The following is a 19,244-nucleotide window of genomic DNA, read 5'->3' on the forward strand; positions in this document are numbered from 1 at the left end:
TAGGGCATCAATGTCCACCTTAAAACGGCAGAAATGGAGGCGTATTTTTAAGGAATAAAGAAATCCAGTGCCCTTTCTAGTATTCGGCGTTAGAAAACGCTCTTCAGCCTCCGGGCCAGGATAAATAGATTTTAGGGGCAGTCTAGAATGGGGGAAAAGATTGAAGAAAGAAGGATGACGAAAGGGGGCGGTAGAAGGTCTACGGCCTTCACGAAGGCTGGAAGTCCAATCTTCCACCACTGGTTCGAGATTTTTTTGGCCTTTACGTACGGTCTTTGTTTGAAGCGGAAATCCCTTTTCCGCGAATTCTTCGTGTTTGGTGAACGAAATTCCCGATCGAATTTCAGTCGCTCTCTTCTCCGCCTTCGTCTCGAAGCGTCCTTTTTTTCTTCGGCAGTCGCGGCTAAGTAGGGATCGACTTCGTTAGAATGCGACTCACGCGTTAGACTGTAAGCGGAAAACCGCAACGGCAGCTGCTAAAAATCATTTTATTTTTTCCTCCGCTTCTCTCTTTTTCTCTATTTCTTAACATTTTCCTCCTACCGGCTCCATCCGCGGTGGATCTCACGCGGCCGAACGTGTTTCAGGTTACCCGCTTCCCGCGCTGACCTGGTGGAAGGACTCGACTCTATTAGACGATAGCTACATCGAAACTCCCCAGGGCTTCTCCAGAAACGAACTTCAACTGCCGGCGCTACAACGCCAAGATCTCTTGGTCAAACTCTCTTGCCAAGCGAGAAACACTTTCATCGAGGCACCAGTGTCCAGCACCATCCAGCTAGACATGAACCGTGAGTGCGCTAGCGTTCTTTCTCCGTACCCGCCACTTCTTCAATAGCTACTCGGGGAAATACCCCCTGGAAACGTTCCTCTTCCGCCGCTTCTTTCTCTACCCCTCGAAGCAGCCCTCATCGACATTCGGCCGCCCACTACAGCGGCCTCTTCTTTCGCTCCATCTCTCTCATCCCCGCGGAACGCGCAACATTTGATCCATTCGTTTTGCTTTTTTCTAGATTCTATATAGCTACATTCTTTATAGAAGCTTTCTTCCAATTTTGTTCTATAGTTATCGGAACTCCTTTTAAGGGCTCAACGGCGAGAAAGTAGCCTAAACTTTCCTTTTTATAGTTTTAAGATAAGAGACTTTACTCGAACGAAACAAATTGGATAGACCTCGAGTCTGGTTCCCACCAGCGACACGTTGGATTACTCCACTTTTTTTTTGTCTTTCAACTAGTTTTTTTACAACGTGAAGTGATTTACAAAACAAACTAACAAAAAAAAAACCGTAAGCTAGCGAACTTTGAATTGGCTTTTAGGTTTTTCCTCCCAAAACGTATTCCCGGAGCCGGAAGAAAATCTCGTTAATGAACATGGGTACTTCGGGAATTAAAGGATGTTTCCACGAGCTTCGGTAGGATTACTCCAAAAATACGCTATTAATTGTTCGTTGGATCTTTAACTAAAAATGTGTCTGGCATAAAATCTTTGTTTGGCTAAGTGTCAAACACGGTTCTATCCGTATACATTTCTAAACTGTCTCGTGTGCAAAAAAACAAAACAAAAAAACCAACGTGTTCCAGAGATAAGGAGAGTTAAAGAAACCGGCTGAATAAAACGGCAGACAACCTTTCTACTCGAAAAAAAAACGTGGTGGAAATATATACCACCACTGCCTAAAGAGAATAGCCGTCTTTTCTTACGGTGATGGAAATTCTATATTTTAAGTGGGTAATTTAGCCAAGGAAGAAAGAAAAAAGGTATTTTAGCTTAAGCGAGCATAAACTAGCAGCGTCATCCTATTTAAACGAGCGCAGGCCGAGAGCTGTCCACGTTTTGCATATTCATAAAACAAATCTCCTCCCACCCGAGCCCCTAAAGCTCGCTTCTCCGGCGGTCTCGTAGAGAGATGAAGAAGAAAGAATACCCAAGAGCGCGGTAGGTGCGGGGGAAGAGAAAGAGAGCATCTTTCCCGGTTTTTCTAATGTTCGTCACGTTAAACTGTTTTAAGAGACGCCTTTTAGGGCAGCTGACCCGTAAAGAGATTCGGGGGTAGATTATTAAGGGAGCAAAAGTTGCTGTTGAATTCGGGTCATGAATTCCGAGCGGAAGCGATATATTTTTCCTCCTTCCCGTTTCCTCTTTTTATTGCATCTAGCCCAGGCTTCTTCAATTTTCAAGCGAAAACGTTTTTTCCTCTCTACCCTCGCTTTCTTTCTTTTCTCGCGTCCAGTGAAACCCCTGGAAGTGAAGATCGTTTCCGAAGACCGACCTTTCTCGGCGGCTCAAGAAACGGCGGTGAAATGCCAGGCTTTCGGGGCGCGCCCGCCAGCCCAGGTCACTTGGTGGATGTCCGGTAGACAGCTGCAGAACGCCAACGAGGCCTACAACGAACGAGATAACGTGACCATAAGTATTCTTCGCTTTGAACCCAGGCAGGAAGATAATGAGAAAGAGCTCAGCTGTCGGGCGGAAAATCCGCAGATTTTTAGGAGCGACATCGAACACACCAGGATCATCAGAGTGCACTGTAAGTCGCTCTTCGGAGCAAACGATTTTACTTCTTCTTTTCGGGCGGTATGTCTGGATACTTTGGCCAAATATATAAAAGAAAACCGCGGGGAACGACCTTACGATATAGCCCGGGGAATATATATCCATAGTGATACGATAGAAAAAGTTATCAGCCAATAACAGAATGGCGACTTCGTGCTCCGAGTTTAGAAGTTTGAAAATGTAGTTTACGTATAGAAAGTCTTTAGAAATTGGAATAAAAGGCTCGCTTGGCCCGGCTGACGTTTGGACAAAGAAAGTGCCTACCGAAAAGGCGTCAAATTTCGGCCAAAATAGGATATCCAGATCTTTATCTAACGTAATTAAATCGCGTAATAAGACTCTCCGGAGTGGAATGAATTAAATGGAAAATATTAGCGAGAAGTGAAAGGAGATAAGAGCAGTCGGCTGTCTCCGCGTTTATAGCCATGGCGCGAGTTGAGATTTAAAAAGGGAAGCTCGTTATTAGCAAAAATAATATCGTCGGCTGTCCATTTACGGCAGACGCATTCATCTCCGAAGCGCGCGCCTGGTTTTTCCAAGATACGGATTAGGGAAAACAGTCTGTTAATATTATCTCACCCAACGCAACGGCTTAAGCACCCCCGAAAAAAGAAAAAAAATTACGAAGAATAACTTTTAGCGTCGGCGATAAGAGCTCTTTTTGCGTCCGGTCTCTCGTCATTTTGCTTCTTGGTGTCTCGTTCTTCTCGTTGCAGATAAGCCGTTGGTTTCAATTTCCATGGACAGTTTTATAGAGGGTAAGCCGACGGACGAGGGCAAGGACGTCGTTCTGCGCTGCGCGGTCAGAGCTAATCCTCCCGCGTCGACGATTCGCTGGAAGTTTAGGGACAAGCTAATTACGTCGCAAAGCGGCAACCTCATCAAGAAAGAGGACATATTGCGGATAAAGAACGTCCAGAAACAAAACCATGGCTTCTATAAATGTACGGCGGCCAATTCCGAAGGCGAAAGCGAGAGTAAAGGACTTTTGGTCGAAGTACAGTGTACGTATATCGCCTCGCTAATGGCCAATTATTTCCTTCGCTATAACGTAATTTATGGATAAGAGCGCGAACATATTCCTCAGAGAAAGGATTCTTAGATCCGCTAATAGACAGTCAACGCCACGTAAAATAGAAGCTGGAGAAAGTGTCTGGTCGAAATTAAAGGCCTATTCGCTGAGCGAATCGCCACGCGTTACGTCTAGACATTGGAAACGACAAGAAATCTAGTTTCTACATTAAGATTTCCTTTGGCGCATAGCTAAATCGCGTAATATATTTAACTCAGAAAGTGTTAGGAAATATACGATTAAGATTTACCCTTTACTGGAGAGAATCAAGCGTATTTGTACGCGAACTCGAGAGATCGCCAGGGCTTTTTATTTTCAAAATATAAAAAAAGTTTTATTTGGTGTACGTGGCAGCGTGGCCTTCACTCGATCGTACATGTATAGTGACCGCGGTAAATGAATGACAATTAGGGCTGGTCCGCTTAAGCGGTCGAGTATAGATTGCGCGCCAAAAAGCACGCTCTAATTGTTTGCCGAGTTGAACTCCTTTCTTTAATTCCGACTCTTCTCGATTCGTTATTTTCGGGTCAATAGATATCCCGGAATGCGTGGAGAAACGCAGAAAGAGCTACGTGGTCTCGAAGCAGGAGACAATAAGAGTGACTTGCGATATCGACGCCTTCCCGTCCGACGTGACGTTCCACTGGACCATGGTGAAAGCTCAAGAGGCCGTGGTCGTCAAGCCCTTGACCGTCAACGGCACCACCAGCGTCGTTTCCATCACTCCGATCAACGACGAAGATTACGGCACGCTGCATTGCGTCACTAGAAACAGCGTCGGCGAGCAGCTCAAGCCTTGCGTCTTCGAAATACTCCCAGCAGGTAACCCCCTCTTCGCCTCCACCCCTTCCCTTTCGCCGTGGCCAGCCATCGAGTTTGATGGCTGTAGCTCTCGCGACAGCTCCCCGTCTCGACCATCCCCGCCAGATAGTCTCGATTATACCGCCCAGTGGATAAAATTAATTGAGAGGCGGCTCGTTTCCTCTCACTCTATGAATTTCAATCAGATTATAATGAGTTTCCAAACAAACTCGATATAATTAAACTCTTCAAACATACGGGACACCGCGCCAAACTTCAGCGTAAATAAATACTCCTCGGAGAAAAACTAGTTTCGCGAGTAGGAAAAACTTCAATGTGGGTCAACTCTATTACCCGGGCGGATGTAGCGACGACGTTTTCGTATTAGAGGGAAGAGATTTTCCCAGAAGGTAACTCGAAACAAAAAACTTATCGATAATAGACGGGTTAAATGAGTACGGTAAACACTCTGCGAGGGATAAAGCTACGTTTGCACTTCTACACGTTCCCACTTTTTTCTAGCTCAGGCTAAATCTATTTAATAATTACGCACTTTGAAAACTTAATTAACAATTTAACCGTATTAACTTTCAAGCTGAATAGGATCGTTACTTAACGCGGACTTAAAGTTTTGGTCATTAACTTTGGCGAATACTAAAGGCGGGATTACTTTCGTTTTTTTTTATCTTCGAACGACGAAGGACCACCGGAATCAGTTCGAAACTGCACCGTATCGAATAGAACCAGCGACTCCTTGATCGTTCAGTGCGAATCGGGGAGCGACGGAGGCTACCAGCAACATTTCTACTTGGAAGCCGTCAACACTCGGCAGGAGAAAGTGCAGGCAAATCTGACATCGACCAAATCTCCCTTTTTCGTGGTTCGAGGCCTCTCTCCAGCTTCTTCTTTCATCCTTTTCATCTACGCACTCAACGCCAACGGGAAAAGCAAATCCGTTACCATTCGAGTAGAGACTCTCGAAGAAGTCGACGAAACCAACGGTAAGCTTTCGCGGCGTTGAAAGACGAGAAGGCGGATTTCTCGAAAAACCTATACTTTGTAGAAAATGTAGATACGCGCGAAGGGTAATCGTATATGTAGTTTTCTCTTTGCTTTTTTCTTCTTCTTTACTTATACGCGGCGGTGACGATGATGGTGGTCGTATATATAGCGGACTATCACGGTATGGCCATGCTGACGCCGGCTCTGATGGGCCTCGTTTCGACGGTGGCGGTGCTGGTGCTATGCGCCGTTCTGATCGTGGCCGTCATGAAGCTCCGTCCGCGCTACGCAGTCAGAGGTGTGTCAGCTAGGGATTGCCCAGTGGATAGATCAGGCTTAGAATTGGATCCAATCCCTATAATCAATGACCACCCCATTTCTTTCGTTTGCAGAAGAATTCCAGATGGAAAAGAAAAAGTGAGTATATAGCGGACTATTTCTTCTTTCACTTCCATTTACGAATTTGGAGAGAGAGAGAGCTTTCGAAAACGACCCTTCGATTCCTCCTCTTTACGAACCAAAAAAATACGAGCGCCATAAATCCTAGTTAAGTTTTACCTTCTTTTTCTTTCGCGTAAAATAAAATAAACGGGGTAGGCAGGGACGCAATTTAGAAATTGAAAGGAAAGGAAAAATCTCTAAAATACACTCTCTTTTTAAGAATTTCTCCTTTAAATATTAGTACTTACGGATTTTAAGCGACGCTCGTTCGACCAAAACAGAGACAAAGATCGAGATTGTAGGACAGTGAGAACGGGCAAAAAATGGATTCGCTGAGCCTTTATTTGTTCCGTAGCAATACGAGACAAACTAAATATTCGTGGAAGGACAGCGTGGTTCCCGTTTCGCCAGGGCCGGGCCCGGACGTCGTTCCCGAAGAGAACTTCTGCAAAGGTATTCCCCTTATCAAACCAAAAACTCTCTCCCCGAAAATAAAAACTAAACCCTTTAGACTTTTCCCGGCTCGACTGGAAATGGGAACATTCTCTCGAGTTTTTGGTTTTTTAATTTTTGGCTATTTTCTCTATCGCTCCGATTTCCCCCGAAACGTCGAGAGTAGGGGCGAAAAGGAGCTTTTTTTCGATCTTAATTTATTTCCCGCGTTTAACGATCGATTTTCAGTCGATAAGAACCGTATTAATTCGTTCCTATTTCCCGCAACCAAAAGGGAGCTCGGCCAAATCCATCGCAAAGTCCGTGTCCTTCGTTCCGGACGGACCCTTTGGCGAATGCCTTTTTCAAGATATTTCATTAGATGCCTTAACTACGAGTCACTTGGTAGTGAAGGGAATGGTGCCAACGGACAGGAGGAAAGTAAGTCGCTCTCTTTCAGCCCTTTTTTATTTTTTAAATCCCCAGTTCCTTAGATTAAAAAACTCCTAATATCCCGTAGACATCGCTTTTGATTAATCTTAAGAATCGCGGGGCTACCTAATACACTTCGCAATGAGGCGGTTAAATTTATTGTCACTTCGATCCAACTACTAGGCTATAAGATATTTATACGTTCAATAAGGGTCGGCTCAAGAACTAAAGAGGTATTTTTTGCGTTATTTCTAAACAAAAGCTATTCTTCCAAATTAATCGCGTATCGGTGCGTGTGAACCAAATAAATTACTTTTAAGAGATTTTGCGAAGATACAAAATAAACACGGACAAGTGGAAAGATGAAAGAGACAGTGAGGCAGAAAAAAGCACAACTGGGGAACAAAATACATTATGTTAGCGCGCGAAATGGTATGATAAAAGGGGAATACTTGTTTCCTAATAAGTGGAGGGAGCATTCCGGTTTCGGGGGGGGGGGGGTGGCAGAGTGGATGGCTTTTTATTCGTAAGCTCTTTACGGCCAGTCGCGATATAATTAGTTCTAGTCGACGAAAGCCGAGAAATCTCCGCTTCGTTTTATTCCCTTTCCGTAGAAATCTACTATGATCGAGGCGGGGAGGAAATACACCCCAAAAAAAAGGGGCTCAATCGAAATGATAGTTAGGCGCAGTGCCTTTTGAGTACAAGATTGCCGTCACAAAAAGGAAAAAAAGTAAAATTAGCCGCACCAAGGAGAGATTACGTTTGGGAATGTATTGGCTAAACCAGAATTCCGTTCAATGAATTCGATTCTTAATAAAAGCGCCCAGTGTTGGGTAAGAGTGTAAGTAACGCAATAAACATAAATATGGCACTTGCTATTCTCCTGACGCTATTTTTAATGGTACTGTTTCGCTAAAGACCATAAAAATCATTACATGTCTCAAGAGTGAGAAGAATTAGCCAAATCTTATTGAAACGCTGTCATTAATAAAGTAACGTGTATTCTAGCAGAATAATAATAATTATTTATTGAATCGGAAGGTAAATATAAAAATTGACGATCTTAAATTAGAGTAAGACGGGTTTTGGAAGCTTCACGCGGAGAGGAATATTGGTTTCCCATAGTGTTGATGCCTTTTGTGGAACTTATGGTAATTAAATAATTTTAATAAATTCAAATTAAAAGCCCTACGGTTTCAAAAATGTTTGCGAAATAAGATATTATTATATTGGACCACGTAAACCACCAATATGTTTCGGAAGAGTCATAGTTTTCAGGTGATTTTCTCCATAAATTAGTAGTTTACGTTGCCCAAAGGGATAATATCTTATTTTCCAAACCTGATTGAAGCCGTAAGGCTATTAAATTGAGTTAACCATATTTAATTATCTTAAGTTATTAACGCTATGGGAAACCAATAACGTCTATGATAAATTCCTCTCTCCTCAAAGTTTTCAAAACCCGCCACAAGAGGTCTCAATCTTAGGTTAGATCGTATATTATAAATACCCCCTTTATTTCTGTAGGAAGGAGAGCTAAGCGCTTTTTCGCTAGTATTTATCACCATTCAACTAACCCTACCGTAATTTTGCCAACGAACTATCATTAGCCGATATAGTTCAATGTAATATATATGTTATTACGTTACTTTTAGTAAGAGTAATGACGCAATAAATGTCCAGGTATAAGAGTGATATTAAGTCTGCTGGTATGGCTTAAGTGTAAACTATACATATGTGTACGTTTCTATTTTTCCCGATTCGTAAAGGAGCACGATGAAACGGAGGATACAGTGACCAATGTTGTTAACGTAGATTCACCACTGATGGAAAAATTACCCGGTCCTTTTTCCATATACGTAAGTTTCCCGGAATTTTCACTTACTAGTACGGTTGTTAAAAAAAACATTTAATGAAAGACACGGAAAGGGTTGAGTTTATTTCTCTTAGCCCTGGCGTAAAATATCTGATACTTTGAGAGCGCGGAATACAAAATAGAATAGTACAAGGGATCGCGATGGCGAGCAACGGAATTTCGAGCAATTTTCCGGCTACTGAATTACAACGATTCAGTTTGGTAGACTTAATTTTTTTTGGTTGATATAACGTTTTCGGGTTGTTTTGGTAGATATTTAGTTACGACACGAACCAGTTCTCTACAATTGTTTCTATAAAACAGTCTAAGTGAATATTTCATTATTTGCCATATACGGGTACACGATAGTAAATTAAGTTAAAAAGTAGCGTTTCATTTATATTTTTCTCTATACTAGCTTTTTTTCCCAATTATTATCCTCGCAGCAAGAGGAGCCGGGTTCGATTCCAACTTGTGGCACTGGGTGAAAACTCGGAATTACTCCTTCTGCGTTGAGTTTGCAAGTTCTCTCCCCACTGGTTTAAGGGGTTTTATCTGGAGTTCTTCGGTTTCCCCTTCCATAAAAACTTGTCGAGGTTAACGGTAATAGTTAGTTTAGGGAGCTGTTGGCTCACGTGGCATGAAGGGCTTGCCACCACCCTCCTACGCATTGTAGCCCGGCCACCTGGATTAATGGCTTTAAAAGTCACATGATGACTTAGGCCTAAGGTGGTACCTTGAGTATTAGCCTAGCTGATTATTATAATAACATCAACCTTTTTTTTCGTTTTGGGATAAACTACATATTTTTTCACACATACTATACACTTTAACTTCCCCGTCTTTACTGTGGGTTCATATTATCATATTTTTAGTTCAAAAATTGAGGTCCCTATTTGGCAATTTTAAGTTGGCTATTTCTAGTGGCGTAGAGAAGGGGGATGTTTCCGTGTCCAATTCCCTTTTTGTCACATATAGTTGTTTCACCTTCTGAACCTTTACATGGTTTACCTCCCCACTGTTGACGAATTTCAAGCTATGCCCCAGATTCTGTAGCAGCTTGGAGTTTTATGTTTTAATTTGTTTTGCCGCGTTTCTTGTTGCCACACGATATTTATTAAATAAATATATTCAGACACAAGACATTAATATTAATAATGCATTTCTGTATATATTGGAATGTTTTATTAAAATATATGTCAGCTGTATTTGGAGAATTTTCAAATACACGACTTAACTTTGAGAATCAGGCATAACATACTAAGATATGTTATTTATTGATGTCAGTACAATTTTAATGGTCAGAATCGAAAATATCTTAAGAAATAATCTTGGCTTTGATGTGATGCGCTTGTTTCTCGGAACTGAACTTTTTTTTACCAAACTTTAAGGAAAAGACCCGTTCAAGCATTTATTTATTTTGAACATTATCCTACTTCGGGTTGTATTCTAAGCGAAAAGATTTAGTTCCCTCGGCCATTTTTGGTTTTAAATAAATTGAAATATACTCATTTTTAATATGCAAATTTTAAAATATTTACTGTGCTCAACTTTTTTCATGTGAAGGCAAAAAACGCTAATGTTATTTATGGGTATAAACATCAGTTTAATAGATAGATTTAAAATTCCGAAAAAATATAGTGGGCTTAAATAAAAAATCTGTCTTCGGTTACCCGATAGAACACGCTGCTCCTTGGAATATAATTCTTTACCAAAGCTAAAGGATAAATATCTTTTGAGACTGTTTTGACCAACGAGTTTTATCATGGAATAATGACGTTGTTGAGACGAATTTTGATCCCAATCCCCTAAAGCTCAAACAGCAAGCTCCTTCCACCTAAGAAATTTATCATTGGTTTATTAAATCTGATGTTTCCACGCGATTGAAGCACACGCTAGAGACGTTTCCCCTTCCTTCTCTGGTGGCGGGGAATGTGTGGCCAATGTTTGAAAGTAGAAATTCCGATTACTGGATAGTAAATTTCCCACGAATTCCCACACTTATATTTAGCCCCGCCCCCAACGAAAAGTCAACGGAAAACATGCCCTTATTTTAAAAAAGTTTGGAAAAGGAACTTTTTAAAATTAAATTTTATTCATTTAACTATTTTTAAACATTTAGGTTGCTAGGACTATGCATTGATTGATTGTAGTATAACGCGCCTCCTTTATTTCCCAAGATTCACGAAAATACACTGCTCTAGATAAGTAACCTACGTTTGAGCTATCTATTGATAGTCAAATTAAAAAAAAACATAAGATAGATACACGCTAAAGTGAAAATTCCCACAAAATCAACGTTTTTGAAAATAAATTACCTTTTTCCGACAGAGCCAAAATGGACCCCAAAAATTCCCATAATATGGGAAATTACCCTCAGTCTGGCAACACTGGCAGAGATTAAATGAGACCATGATGCTCGTGAATCGTCTAAGCACAGTCATTCTCCTTAAGTATAAATTCACACATGGTGCGGTGGCAGAGTGGTCAGCACTTTCGACTCGTAGCGGGTTCAATGCATTCCAAATCACCCTAGGTCCCCACGCCACCCTCTCCGATTTTAGTGAAACTTTCACCAAATTTAATTCCCGCCTATTGCAAGAAATCCGTTTTTTTATATAGCTCTAGAGATACGGGCTTTGAAATTTGACCTCAAATGCCAGGATGGCTGGGCTACAACTGTTATATCAAATTTAAAAATTCATCCTGGAGAGTGAAACCGTTCCATAAATATACTTCGTTAAAAACGGGATTTTTTGGTGGTTTGAAAATATGACCGCGTCCAGGGGAAAATTTCAAAGCTCGTATATCTAGAGCTAAAATTAGGAAGCTAAAAATTTGGATTTCTTACAACATAGGCGGGAATTAGATTTGGTGAAAGTTTCACTAAATTCCGAGAGGGTGGCGTGGGGACCTTGGGTGATTTGGCATGGATTGACCCTGAAGGGCTCGATCCTAGCATGTGACAAAGGGTTGAGACTCGGAACAACCCCTTCCGCGTTTAGTTTGCAAGTTCTCTCTCTATACTGGTTGAAGCAGTTCTCCCCTCTCCACAAAAACTTGATGAGGACCAATAATAGTAAGTGGCATGAAGGGCTTTCCTCCTACGCGTTAATGGCAATAAAAGTCGCTAGCTGACTTCGACCTAAGGTGGTGCCCAGCTGATTACTACATTCGTGAATATAAATAGTATTTTATTTTTAAATGCACATTTTTAAACGATTTTATTCATTTTTATAAGTAGATTGCGTTTATTTAAAATTGTTGGAAACGTTGTTCTAATAACGTTTTATTCTATTTTAATACGAAACTTTACTATATGGTAGTCATTTAGAAAAAAATATCGATTTATCAGTGGACGTTGTCAACGATTCATTCAACGTTTTTCTCTGAATTTTTTAATCAACGGGTTGGAAACGGTTTATCGAAACAATTTTGCTATTTGGGTAACAACTGGTCGGTTGGCCTTAGCCAATTCAGTCACCCTCTTTGAACGCATTCCACGCGCGCACCAATATAGTGGGATTTTGAATTTACTTTTCTTAAAGCACTTTTCCCTCAGAAAAGCGTTTTTCGCGGCAAGCCGAGTGTAAATACACTTCTACCGTAAACAAAATATTACCGAGGGGCCTGTTTAGTCTCGGCTCGAGTTTGTTTTCTCCACTTTTTGTCTCCATTTCTTTCGTCCACTTTAGTTTTGGATATTTTTCGAAAACGCAAAAAAAAGGGAAATAGGAGCGCCAGATAAAGTTGAAAACTTTGATAAAAGGCTTTTCGGCTTTGGGTTCCTATTTGGTATATTTTTGTTTACGCCCTCCCTTTTTCCCTTCCGCTTTACGCTTTATTTCTAGGATACACCGTATACCCCGGAAAAAATATATTCATCCCCTTTCGTATATTCTGTCGAGAAAGTAACGTAAAAAAATATTGCGGGGCCCATAAATAGTTTTCGGCCTCTCAAACATTTGTATTCGTAATAGGTAATCGTTCTTTTACGCGTATATCGGATTATAAAAATTCGGCTACGAAACGGCCGAGGAGAGAAGCGAACGTTTTCCATTTCGTATTAAAACGGAGGAAAGATAAAACGGCCTCTTTTCGTCCAGAGTAATTCTAATGGAATAGACAACGAGGACATACGACTATTGCCTGAGCGACGTATCGTTACCGCGTCTCTAAAACGAATTGGTCTTTCCGTAAACCAATCTGGCCTGAGCTTCGGAAATAAATAGAAAAATAACCCGCTCAAAAACTTCGCGCCGGGACGGTTTAGCCTTTCATTCGTTTCGGGTTACGAGGAGCCCTAAGATCCGGAGTTGCGAAAAACGTTTAGCGTAGAAGCCATCGGGCGGGCATATAGATTCTAAAAGGCTTTTTGGACAGAATCGGCGGTTTTTTAGGGGAAGAGGGGAAATGGGTAAACAAATTTTTCGTTCTTTTCTTTCGATATTTACGATCCGTAAGCAATTTGTTTGGAAGGAACAGCGGTGACACCGCCAAATATCAAACGAAGCGTGTCACGTCTTTAGCGTAAGCGTCCTCTTCGATGTCAGGAATAAAACAAATGTCGTCGTTTGAGGCTCATTAGAATATACGCGCGACGGTTTACTAAACATATAAAAAGTTAAAAATATGAACGCGGAATACGAAATTAAGAGGAACGTAAATGATATTACAAACGATGAATTTTAAAAAGGCCTTTTCTAAATTAAATAAAATAGTATCATCATTTTCAATGGTAGTAAAAAATTCGCCCGATTAGAAGCGATTTAGTACAGTCCCCAGAAATACGAAATTGCGACATTCCCCAACCGTTTGCGGCTTATAAAAATGACTTAAGTCCCTCCCTTATTTTCAGTTCCCTGTTTTCGAAATCTCCCGAAGTGTAACGCGATAGAGATATCTAAAAGTCTAAATCTTGTCACGCTGTAATGGCGCGTTCGATAATATTTCACGAATGTTGGCGATAGTTTTATCATCGGGGGAATAGGCCCCTTATTTTAAGTCCGGATTAAATTGCGACATATTAGACGTTATCGAACGAAATTGAGCGATAGGCTTCTTGTTTTGGAATTCATTATCGACTGGCTTTTGGAATAATTCCAAACAGAAGAGAGGGAAGGACGTGGAAAATCGATTAGGCCTACACACACGCGCCTCAATAAACATGTTATCGCTTTCCTTCCGCAATGTAAGTGATTTACACAACAAAGGAGAGGTTTTCCCTCTCTGGCCAGAAGGAACCGAGTGGAGCCTCCTCCATTAGCAGCGGCCCGAGAGCGGAATGTTTCGGACCAACAACCCCGCGCTCAATCCGATCGATTTTCTCCCGGGAACCCAATTGTTTTTGGATTCTCTTTCTCCCGGAGAACTGGGCCGCGTACCCCGCTCTCTGGACCAAGACGACCGCTACGAACCGCCGAGGCGTAGGCGTTCTTCTATTTCCGACAAATCCAGAACGAAAAGCCGGCCGTACATCACTCAAAACTAGTAAATATAACCGCCCATTTGCCGGCTATATTTACAAACATAAATAGGAATAAACATTAACTGGCGCGGTTATTAGCCACTGGAATGTATAGCGCGTTTGTTTCAGCTACACGCGAGAAAGTCTCATTCGCGATTAAACATTGTTTCTCAATTAACTTTGAAACTTAATTAATTCCAACATATAACGAAGCGTTCTCGCCGCGGTAGCTATCAAATATTAACGTGCGTTCGTAGCTTCCTTGGGCGACCCGAGTTATAGCTAACCGAATACAAACCGCATCTATTTCCAAAACGGCGGTAAGAGGCAATTCCAATTACGAAGGGCCCCGAGGTTCCGTCAGAACTACTTAATCACATACTCCTTGGTAATAGCGTTACGTGCTCAGCCATATTGTTTGAATAATGTAGTAAATGGTAGTAGGTAACGTTCGCTTTTCGCGTGGAGCCGAGGAAATTTTAAAATGTGTGGTTTCCTTAACATTACGGAGAAATTGACGACCCATTTTCTAACCCGTTTTACAGAAAGGACCATCGAAGGAAATTAAGGAAAGCCCGGAAGACTGGAGTGCCCTCTACAGTCAGTGCGAAGAAACCAAGGAACAATATTGACCGGTGACGCAAATTATACAATTCCGGCGCGAGGTCGACTGGCGACTCTATTAATGTACAATACGATAAACTTTTCATAGCGTTAACCAAAATTTTGTACATACGAACTCGATAAACAAAAAAAAAACAAAAATAAACGTGTAAATTTTAAAATAAAAGTTAAATTTATAGAAACTCTTTGTTAAAAACTTTGTTTAAATGGAAAAGCAAATCTTACGTGTAGTTTTATAATCGCGTCAAAAAGAACTAAATTTCAGAACGAGATAGAATTTCAATCCAATTATAGAAAGTAAGTAATTGAGTATACGAACAGAAAATAATCCAAAGATAAATATAAATATTCTGAAATATTGAACAGACATTTGGAATACTTTTTTTTGCCACCCTATTTTTCTCGAAAACAAAAGAGCCTTTTAATCGCGTCCCGGGATTGGTAAAATAAAAAAAGGTAAGACGCATGCGCCCATATTACCCCCCAAAAATGGAAAGAGCCGTATGAAAAAAATGAGTTAAAGACTATGGAGCAACGGCCAGACATTATCTTGTTCAACGCCCCAACATCCTATTAGTCCTCCCCCTCCTTGAAATAGGCTTCCCCATTTGGTCCACAATGGTGTTGGATAAAAGTACGTCGATTATTCTACCCGTACGAGACCACCGAGAACAATGGACATTCTTTCCGCCTGTTTAAAAAAATCGCTTCTTTGGAACAAGGTACGGCGGCACGAAGAGGACCGTCTTTTCGACCATATTCGAGACGTAAGTGCGAGTGGGAGCTTAATAGTTAGTGGCGTCTTCTTCTCCTCCTAGCGCGGGGGGGGGGGGGGTGTTCGCCGGATGAGTTGTCATTATAAAATAGCCCCATTCCATAACCCTCGCTTCTCTGGAAAGGGGAACGAATGAAGAGAACTTTTGGAAACGCTCGCAACGATCCTGGCGGCCAAACGAGCAATCAAGATGCGCCCTCGCTTTTCCAAGTATCGACCCAACGAGGCATCCCGAGAGCGGCGCGCCTACATGCCCCTCAAATTGGTTAAGAGAATATGGCTAACAAAATGAGCCCCAGATCGATTTGGCACCGGCTGTCGACTAGCCCACTGATCTCTTCGACCGCGCCGCGCTGGGTCCGTACCAACGGCCATTCCGCACTCGACTTCGCGACGTATCCCGACACTTCGGATTAGGTCTACTACGAAAGGTGAAGTCTGCGACCAAAGATTCTGGGCCGAACCGTTAGACGATCAACAAATTCTCAATAGCGCGGGATGGCGAGTAAACGCCACTCTGTCGACCGCCGGATCCCGACCCAACACGGACAGCGAACATTCCGACGCCTTTATATTCGGCTCGAGTGCGTAACTAGATTAACGACATTCGTTTCGCGAGCCGTTTTCGAGCGCCTCTCGACCGCTCCTCGTTGCGGTTGATAGTAATAGGTGGCCGCCAGGTCTATCTATACCTACACCACCACTTTGGCGCGCCCCCCCGAAACGACCAACGCGTGCCCCGCTATACGCGCCCTCGCCAACCAAAAATGAGGGTTAAAGTCTCGCTATTATACCTTTAAAACGTGTTCTATTAAAAGCGTAGACGAAGCTTATAGTGGCGGATCCATCTCTGTAGTTTCGGGGAAGGGACCCGCTCCGGCGCGGCTTCATTAAGAAAGGTAAAACGTTATTACTGAGACCGTAAATATCTCTGGCGACGACTATACGCCAGACCCGGGACGCGGTGGCGAAATCAAAAACCCCTCTTCGGGACAGTCTCTCTTATCTATACTCGAATATAAAAGGACTCATTTGAAAGCGAAATGTTTACGGGGGTGGGTCGCCGAGATATATGGAGGCGCCGTCACCTAGAAGAAATAATTACGGATTTTCTCGGGCCAGACTCAATTAAAACTTTCCCAATGGACAGTGGAGAAGCGTAGAAAAGAGATAGGCGAAAGAGAGAGAAAAATTGAGAGAGCACTCGCCGCTCAAAAGGATTTGCGCCTCTCGTGGAATGATTATTCAGCTTTATTTCTGTTAACGAGATACACGGATAATTTCGGGATAAAGCTCCGGGAAAGGCAGGCGGCGCCACCGCCGAGACCATTCCACCTCGCTCCCTTATTTGATTAATCAAAGCCAGAAATATTTCGCTGAGTTGACTTAAGCTATTTAATTAGTTTTCATCATACACCGCGTGATATATTCCCGATAATTAAATACGCCTACCCCGAGGTAAATTTTAAAATATAGACCTACGATAATATCATTTAAAATTTTGTAACTTTGAATCTGCGGAATAACATCTTGGAGAAAATTAAATTCGCTTTTTACAGATTGAAAATTATTCCTACTTCTTTTTCAAAATCTAATTACCCCTATACGAGAAAAATTCCCTTTTCTTTGTATTTCGGATAAAAAGACTTAGAATTAGTTATCCTTTTACTTTTGGCCTAGGAGTCGAGATGGCGGACGCGGCACGAGGCTAGAGCGAAAAGCCGAAGAGGGGGGTGGAAAGGGGCTAAAACGTCATCTTTTCTATGTAAGGAAACACTCGAAACCGCGAAGCACTTCAAACGATTTTGAATGGCGGTCGTAAAAAATCTTAGCTTTGAAGATCCAACTCCGCCGGCCTTCTTCGGTAGATCTCCATACGCAACCTCCCAACGGCTCCAAAGTTTCAGTGGGAAAATATTCCTCGATAGTCGGTCCCTGACGATTCCGCTCCCCCAAACTCCCCAATTATTGAGAGAAGATGAAAAAAATCTTTCAAATTACTACCCAGAGGGTGTATTATATCTTCTTTTCACTACTGTACGATTCTCGGAGGATCTCGGAATAAAAATTTGTTAGAAAAATAAGAATTTTTTTATACCTAGGATATATACGGGATACAATTTCTTAAATCCTTTTACCAGAGTAGACCCGCCTCTTTATACGTTCTAATGTAACTTTATTCGGGTGCCTTTTTTATTTTAAAGTTCGTAAGAACTCGATTTGGGATTTCAGAAGCAAAAAAGCCGTAGAAGGAGTTCATTTCGAAAATAATTGTTCTAGGGAGGGGGGGGGGCGTAAAATAGGGAGAGATTTTAAAAAGAAAGAAAAAGAAACGGATGAGGAAAGTAACTGTAATCGTTAGTTAATGACTAATTGCTCCGTATGGAGGCGCTCTCGTTAAGAAAAGCTCATTAAATAGAAGGAAAAAGATGGTAAAGGGACAAAAAAATCAGAAGCGGGCTTCAATCAACAAACGAGTCCCCGCTGCTGCAGTCCTTATTTGGAGACTAGGCTTGGTTGGGCCTTCCGCCGCCTCCAGAAGACAAACAAGACTCTCCCAGTACGCAAATCGAATAAATTCGACGAATCGAATCTACATTTTCAGCCGCAAGAGTCATTAGCAAGCTGAGCGAAGAATCGGGGTTTGTTGGCTAAGGCGCCTTTTTTTCCACGAACCCAGAAATTAGAGACCGGGGATAACGAATGCGGGCCAAAAAAAAAAGACACGGGCAATGTGGGTCTAGCTCAGCTCCAAATTTATTCCGAACGAGTCATCCTTCGCTTTTAATTAGCGTTTTATAGCTTCGTTATCAATCGATTGGTCAAAATTCAAAGGTTTTGTTGCTAATGAATTTAAAAATTGCGTTAATGAATTCGAGCGGACGTTTTTCTAGGATTCTGCAAAATATAAAATTGTCGACCACTATCGTTCGTTATCTCGTAGTTAATAATTTAGAGTGAAGGCATAGATATCTTAAAATAATTGTCCTCAACTCTTTTAAAATATAAAGCAATGCCAAAAACCGCTTCATTAGTACCAATTTGCTATAAAACACGACAGTTAAAGTGGTTTGCCACGAAGAAAAATTCGGAACCTCTTCATCATAAAATAAGTTCGCGTAACCACCTATTTCGAATAGTATATTTCAAGGAACGAAAGAGTCAATTACTGAAAAGGGGCAGAGCCTCCTTATAATGAGCGTGTATAAAGGGGGCGAAGATGAAACGAGGAACGAGATTCTTAAATACCCGTATAAGAGTAAAATAGGCGAGGCGGTGGGGCGCTTAACTTTCGATGGAAGGTACCAATTTATTACAAAACCATTTAAGCTTTTAAAATTTAATGCATTCCGCGAGTAAGGTAACGATTCTTGGAGGAGGCGGTGACGGTGGCGGAGTGGGGCCACCCTCCAAAGAAGCCTCTAGGATTCCTTTGATCTTTCACCCGGAAACTCTTACGAATAACTCGGGTCCCTCCATCATCAGATGCTCATTTCCAAAGACGACCAAGTTCGTTCTTCCACCAAAGGTGTGACTATAAATAGGTACATATATATTTATACACGCAACAGATACGAAAAAGGGTGGTTGTAAGCGGCGATATTCTTTAAAATATCTATAGCGTGCCTGTCTACTCAATCCAATCCAGCGTATATCCCGACTATCGTTTTCAAGTTGGGGAAAACGAGTCTTCGCGTACCTCTATAGCGTACCGGCAGGGACCAGTCATCGCCGAGAGAACAAAATGCTCTATTGATTAGCTGTCAACGTTTAGTGATTGATG

The 19,244-nt window shown here is 41.9% G+C and overlaps 1 protein-coding gene across 2 annotated transcripts in view; it reads left to right on the forward strand.

Annotated features, from left to right (window-relative positions):
• LOC149932467 (neural cell adhesion molecule 1-B-like) overlaps positions 1-14,801 on the forward strand; it is a 43,853-nt gene extending 29,052 nt beyond the window's left edge. Inside the window, exons 4-14 of one of the 2 annotated variants that reach the window (XM_090155358.1) lie at positions 588-791; positions 2,234-2,530; positions 3,273-3,560; positions 4,163-4,450; positions 5,131-5,430; positions 5,601-5,729; positions 5,824-5,848; positions 6,228-6,325; positions 6,600-6,745; positions 8,509-8,598; positions 14,607-14,801. In XM_090155358.1, the coding sequence (XP_090011484.1) occupies positions 588-791; positions 2,234-2,530; positions 3,273-3,560; positions 4,163-4,450; positions 5,131-5,430; positions 5,601-5,729; positions 5,824-5,848; positions 6,228-6,325; positions 6,600-6,745; positions 8,509-8,598; positions 14,607-14,693 (1,952 nt within the window). In that variant the 3' untranslated portion in view covers positions 14,694-14,801. The remainder of the gene's footprint in view (positions 1-587; positions 792-2,233; positions 2,531-3,272; positions 3,561-4,162; positions 4,451-5,130; positions 5,431-5,600; positions 5,730-5,823; positions 5,849-6,227; positions 6,326-6,599; positions 6,746-8,508; positions 8,599-14,606) is intronic. The other variant, XM_090155359.1, reaches the window with a different exon arrangement.
• The last annotated feature ends 4,443 nt before the right edge of the window (positions 14,802-19,244 follow it).

Source organism: Leiobunum rupestre, chromosome 8 (genome assembly GCF_980474605.1).
Source record: "Leiobunum rupestre chromosome 8, qqLeiRupe1.1.hap1, whole genome shotgun sequence".
NCBI classification, from domain to species: Eukaryota; Metazoa; Arthropoda; class Arachnida; order Opiliones; family Sclerosomatidae; genus Leiobunum; species Leiobunum rupestre.